This window comes from Gavialis gangeticus, unplaced genomic scaffold (assembly GCF_001723915.1).
Source record: "Gavialis gangeticus isolate Ggan-Ray unplaced genomic scaffold, GavGan_comp1, whole genome shotgun sequence".
NCBI lineage: Eukaryota > Metazoa > Chordata > Crocodylia > Gavialidae > Gavialis > Gavialis gangeticus.
In genome coordinates this window covers 427,380-434,212 of record NW_017729002.1, presented here as the reverse complement: position 1 = coordinate 434,212, position 6,833 = coordinate 427,380, and the positions used below count along the sequence as shown (strand labels likewise).

General features: G+C 39.9%; 1 protein-coding gene across 2 annotated transcripts in view; it reads right to left on the bottom strand.

Annotated features, from left to right (window-relative positions):
• SNX29 (sorting nexin 29) overlaps positions 1-225 on the bottom strand; it is a 117,580-nt gene extending 117,355 nt beyond the window's left edge. For both annotated transcript variants that reach the window (XM_019507418.1, XM_019507419.1), the window contains exon 1: positions 160-225. In XM_019507418.1, coding sequence (XP_019362963.1) covers positions 160-173 — 14 coding nt within the window. In that variant the 5' untranslated portion in view covers positions 174-225. The remainder of the gene's footprint in view (positions 1-159) is intronic.
• Between the last annotated feature and the right edge of the window lie 6,608 nt (positions 226-6,833).

Sequence of the window (6,833 nt, the reverse complement as noted above, 5' to 3'; positions counted from 1 at the left end):
GTTGAGTCTCTTTCCCCTCAACCGCCTTGTATTTGTTGCAGAGGAGAGGAAAAGACAATGATCCATCTTGCAGGAGTGGCCAACTCAGCATTTATACTGAAAAAAAAAAAAAGCTTTCAAAATTCAGGCAGACGTATCATTGTTGTTTTCATTTCTTACCTGCTTAACTGCATCCAGTAACCGCTCTAGAAGAAATTGTCTTTTGGCATCATTGTTCTGTGATCCTAAAATTCAATAAAGCTCCATTATTATTTTTTAAGTTAATATAGTTTAATAAAAATATATTAGGCTTAATTCTGCTGCACCTGAAATCTTACCTCACACACATTACATAGCCAACTGAGACCAGCAGAACTACTTGTCTGAGTAAAACGGTGCCAAATCAAAGCCTGTTTTGCTTTTCCAGATAGCCTTTATCTAATATACAGAAGCAATACTTAAAACAGTACCATGCAGTTTAATTTTAGTAAGTCATTCTTCTAGAAGAATGGAGAAATATTAAACTAGAGCTTTTAAAATATTACCATGAACACATTCTTCTCAATCATTAGCACCAATCAAACAAAGTTCGTTAATAAGCAAGGCACGGCACACAAACACTATTACTCAGTCACAACATTTAACTTTGTTAGCTGTATCACTTCAACAATATGTGGCGTCAGCTCTTCACGCTCTGCTTGCTTAAAAATCTTTCATGAACATCTGTGGCTTCACATAAAGTGTGCAGCTTAATTAGCCTATGTCACCATGCACCATTTACCCATTCTTATCACAGGTATAGAAAATTCTTAAAAACATATTGCCCCCTGCTTCAAAGGTGTCAGGAATTGGGCATACAATGGTCTAGCTCTTTTTTTCCCATGGAACATTGTATTTCCTGCAAAATTCTGAGATTTGTATCAGAATTCTAAATATGTACACTTCCCTAACTGCCACCCATCAAACATGCAAGGGACTGGAGAAGAAAGGACAGTGGAAAAATATTTGCCACTTTCTCTTGAAGCCTCTTCACCCCTGGACCACTACGGAATCTCACAGACGTATTATTCATGCACAAAGCAGCTCGCCCTTACTCCAGCAGAAGGAGATACAAAAAACATCTGCTGAGATAAAGACACTCTTCTTCTACAGAAGAACTTTAAAATTACTGGACAACAGTTAGACTAAGAGCATTCCCCACGTGAATTCCAAGCAAAAGAAAACAAGTCACAAAATATATGTCATTAACCAAATGCCTGTTAGCTAACTATGTAAAATCCTCAGTGTTACATTTTCCATTATTTAATTTGCAGAGGTCATTCAAAAAGGTTAAATTTCAGGTCAGGGCTGCCCAACTTCTAAGCAGCCAGAGATTGCATGTCACCGGGTATATGCCAGCAGGGACCATGGCCCCCAAGGCCACACACCATGTATGTAAAATGTGGCTCTTATTTAGAACTGTTTGTAGCTCTTATTTAGAACCTGCTGCCCCATGTCACACAACCCCTATCCCCTCCCTCACTGCATCATGCCTCACAAACATGTTTGCCCCCACTCCCAGCTCCCCAACTGAACTGTACCATGCAGGTGTCCCATGCCACTGAGCAGTTCCCCCAGCCCCACAGACTGTGCTATGCCCCCCCCATGCCTACCCCCGGCACTGGCTAAGGGGCAGGAAGCAGAAGCTAAAGGAAGGGGATGGAACTCAGACCCCAGCTGCTGCAGCCAGAGTCATGAGAAGGCCAGGTGCGAGTCTGGGGGCTGCAAAGCAAAACCTCCAAAGCTGCACACAGTCCACAAGGTGGATAGCATTGTTTTATATTGTGACCATTCAGCCAAGCTAGGTTCAGTTGGTGGTGGTGGTTTTTGATCAGTTAGATGGGATGAGACACAAACAGTTCTAAATAAGAACCACATTTTACATACAGGAGGATTAATTATCTAAGCTAGGTGGGATCAAAAACCATTCATAAGGTCAAATTGTTTGATTACAAAACATATAATAAACAAACAACTCTGACACCATTGTCTAAAGCAAGTTTGGTAACAAATTTGCCTTTTTCAGTTTGTTGATTATTCAATTTTTTTCCTGGTCTTTAAAATAGTTCTTTCTTTTATTCACCACTACTTTTACTTGAACCACATACCAAGCAGTTCGTGGCACATCCTATATTTGGATAATTAATGCTCTAAAGTAAAACTAATTGCCATTTAAGACTCATCAGGCATTTATGCCAAACACACATTAGCCTTGACCTGTAAAATCCTTATTATTCCAACCTCGAGTCACTTCAGAAATTATAACTTTGCTAAAATTACATAATGTTCATGATTTTATTTAAATTTCTAAAAACAAAGGGCCATATATTTAGCTGTAGCTCTTGATGCCTTACAGCCAATCACATAAGATTATAAAATGCAAGAGAAGTGTTCAATTCACACTAAACTCTTGGAAATCCAAACATAAACCAAACCACCAAAAGCACACAAAAACCCCTGCTGGTTCAGACTCAGTCTCTCTATAATCCCACCCTTTTCAAATACCTGGAAAAATTGGTCATAACTGCAATGTTTATCTTAAGGTCATACAAAAAACTAGAACTTAAGGTCAATAATTTGAAACTTTTTTCAGGTTAGTAGACAGGAATTTCACATGTTGACTGGCCCTCAATCAGACAAAAATAAATTCTACATTATGTGGGGTATACATAAATCCATACAACTGCCACAATTATAATAACTTAAAAACTTAGAAATCAATAGATATACAATATTCTTCAGAAAAGTTCCCTGTTACTATAATTAATATGCTAAGAACTCAATTGCATGATACTAGATGGCTTCTATTTCACATCCATATTATACAGTCTGCAGACTATGTCCATATGACAGTCAAAATTGTACTAACAATCATAACTCCACATGCCTATTGCTATCAATTTCCATGACTACTCTGGATGACTTCCCACCAAGATCAATGTTCTGAATCATGCATCGTCTGGCTAGTCGTACTTAAAAAAAAAATCCGTTCCTAGCAATCACATGAACTCTGCTACCGTTGCATTCAGCCCCTAGGCTCTATACGGGAAAAAAGATAACCCTATTTTATATTATGATTTCCCTCACAAATTTTTAAAAGAAAACTTAAAGCTTTAAATTATTGGGTTGTATTTAAACAAGCCCTTTGTAATGTCTACAACTTGCAACACAAGATATCCAAAAATCAACACTAGTCAGTCCAATTTAAAATTTGAACAGAACAGGGTTTTTTTTATAAAACTAGTGGCCTGCAACACATTTTTAGAAGTTTATTTTTTATCCCACATCCTTTTAAAGAAAGCAAGCAAATAAATATCTATCAACACAAAGTAGTCTTACTAGCCTTTGTTAATTATGATGATCCTTTAAAATCCTAGGCAAGTCTTTAAAACACTATATTTAAAGCCAGCTTAGTTTCTTCTACAATTTCTTTAAAAAAGAAAAAGGATGTCTGCAGGATAACAATCTCTGAGTGTGTACAGAAGTGCTCCATGCACATTTTACAATGCTGTAATTTAGAGCATTTTTATAGCATTATAAAATTACAGCACTCTTAAACATGACAGAAGTGCAGTATTTGGTGTACAGAAGTTATTTAAAGCACTGTAGGTTGCTGAAATGCTGTAAAATACAATGCTTCAAATTTAATACCTCATTTAACAAGGGTTAATTTAAAGCACTGTACCCATTTTTACAGTGCTGTGCACTTCTGTTAAGTCATGGAAATAAAGCGCTTTAAATGGCAAAAAAGCAACTTCTGTACACACCCTTTGTTGCTCCTAGTTTCATCTGTCCCTAATGATTTTATTCAAAGTCTTCAATTTCAGCAATATCACAACTGGTTGTTGTAAAGACGAATGTGAAAACAGAAAGTAAATGAAGACTTTAATCAAGAAATCAACAGTAGGAGTAGTTCAGTTTGAAAACAGCATGTGTCATTCTTTTGTTCAAAGTGTCACTAGTAAAAACATAAATATAAGTCATATAAGCAAAACTTCCCAATTAAGTGGGCAAATCTGTATCAGATATGCATGTTCAACCCCTACTCCACCACTAACAAAAGTTACACAACTCTATCTGAGGACAGAAACAGATCCAGAAAATGTTCAAGGACTTCCAGGAGGTATCAGCAGTTCTTAAATAAGTCTATCACCCAGAAAAACAAAACAAAGACATTTCCTGCTGTGAAAACAAAGCTTGAATGGAGAGAGAAAAAAAAAGGAAGGGGTACACTTCACATGCTCAGGTCACAACCACCATTTCCAGCATAGAAGTTTTTGCAATGAATGCGGGTTATCTTCACAAGTGGATCACAAACAGGCAGTTTTGTCTGGTTTTCTAGGAGGAATATAAATGCAAAAGGTACACTGGTTTTCAGATGAGTTACACTTGCAGGTAGGAAAATGGAAGAAAGGACATGGGTGTGTAAAAAGTAAGGGAATGTCAAGGCCAGCACCACTAAAAGAAAAAAAAAAATGAAAGACAACATGTCCTAACCTACTGGCAAATTAGGATGGGTTCAGAAATGACTAATTCAGAGGGCTCTATTGTATTCTATTTCACAGTTTACACGTGGCTAATATTATGCAACTGGCTGGTCCTAAGCCGAGTAAAAGGACTCCTCTGAAAATTCAAAACAGCAGTAACCTTGCAGCAACACACACATACACATACATGTACATGTACAAGGCATACACAATGCAAAAAAATTATTGGAGAAAGAAGATTATATTTAGAACATGTTAAAAAAGGAAGTCCAGGCAGAAATCTAAAAAAGATTGTGAAAATATGAGTTAAACTTAGCAAAAACTGAAACATTTAAAAGAGACTCCGTCCACTAAAAGCCAGTTAAAAAAAAAAGAGAGAGAGAGAAAATATCAAAATTAGCTTCAGGTACTGCACCTGCCTTCGATTCAACACTTGTGGTTTTACAGTGACCTTCTTATTTTTTAAATGTTTTTTCTCTCCATACTGGGTAAAAAAGACCCATATACACAACATAAGAAACTGACTGTTTGGAGTAGAAGAAAAAGTGTTTTCAAATCATTCTTTGCAGCTAAAGATTTTTTTAAAGTTTTTTTAAAAGTATAGTTGTCTTAAGCAGTATTTATAGCAACTATACACTAATTCAGCCAAACTGTTTTTTAAAAATTTTTAACTCACCCTGACGTAGGGATGGGCAAAATATGGCCCACAGGCTCAGTCTGGCCTGCCAACTGATTTTATCTGACCCACGGGTGGATGGCCTGGGCAGTGACACTGCGCAGCAGGCCCTGGGCGAGACATGCTCAGGCCCTGGCCTCTGCTGGTGGGCAGTCTGGGTGGCAGCAGTGGCTCCAGCCTCTGGTGATACCGCCGGAGACAATGGGCAGAAACAGCCCTGCCTGCCCAGCACTGCGCAGTGGCCTAGAAGATACAGTCCAGTCCACGCAGGACCTGCACGGCCAGACCCTACTGCCCAAGCACTGCAGAGGACATGGGGCAGAAGTAGCCCCACCCACCTGCCCAGCACTGCACAGTGCCAGCAAAGGCCAGAGCTGCCACCCGTGTCTCCTGACGGCAGAGGTGGGGACCCAAGCGCAGTTCACCTAGGGCCTGCCATGTGGCGCCAGGCAGACAGGCAGGGCTGCTGGCACATGCCTGTACATGCAACCCCTCCCCCACACAGCTCCCAGGAGCCCTGATGGCAGACAGAAGGGGTCTGCTTCTGCCCAGCATAACCTGCAGTGGCTGGGAAATGAGGTCTGCCCCACAAGCAGGCTGCACTGAGGCCCCAGGCTCTGCTGGCAGGGAGTGCCCAGAGTTTGGGGGCCAGACTGCATCTCCCAGGCACTGCAGGGGATGCTGGACAGAAACAGCCCCTTCTGCCTGCCATTAGGGCTCCTGGGAGCCGTAGGGGGAGGGGGATGCCCATGCAAGCATACACCAGGAGCCTTGATGGTAGGGCAGGATGGGACAGCGCAGAGGCCTGCAGCCAAGCTCTATCCTGTGCGTCCCCAGCTGTGGATATAGCTGGTAGGTGCCAGGTCCGGGTAGAAAGGCAGGCTGGGGCTGGGGAGTGTGCACATGTACACACGTGACCCTAGGCACACCAAAAATCATTAAGTCACCCTCAAGCCCCAATGATAGGGCAGGAGTGGGCAAATGTATCTGTTACACTACAGTGTGTATAAGAATAGTCTTAGAAATAGAATAGAAATAGGTTCTAAAGGTCTGCTTTCAAAAATCTGCATTTGAATTCAGTGTTCAATAGCACTGGCTTAAGGATTACCATGAAAACCTCTTGTGTGCAACTCTGAAAGAGTTTTTTTTGACATGCCATACTCCTCTTGCTCAGAGGCAATCGCAGCAAAATCAAATAAAGATTAAAATGAAATCATTAAATTTCTGTTTCCTGGTTATCTAAATCAGGAAGTTATCCAAGAAGTAAGTGGCAAGTTAAATATCTCCCTAAATTATGCAATCACTTAAAATTACCTACTTCCGTGTACTTTTCAATATGAGGTTAGATAAAAACTGTGCAGGTTTCAATTATAAGTTTTTGTATGTTTAAATTAGATTCTGATATGCTCCTAAGCCCTTTTTGCCAACCTCTATCTGTATCTAAAATTATATTACACCCCACAGCTTGTACCATTTTCACTGAAGTGTTCCCCCGTCAAACAAAAGATACCTCCAATTCCATGTTAATAAAACAAATCTGACATGCAATAAGAATTCCAGTTTGTACGCAGATTGGCATATAAACTCTGGCAATTACAATTCATCAAGGTTAGCATATTTAGCAAACTGAACAAAAAAAAATCCAGAAAATT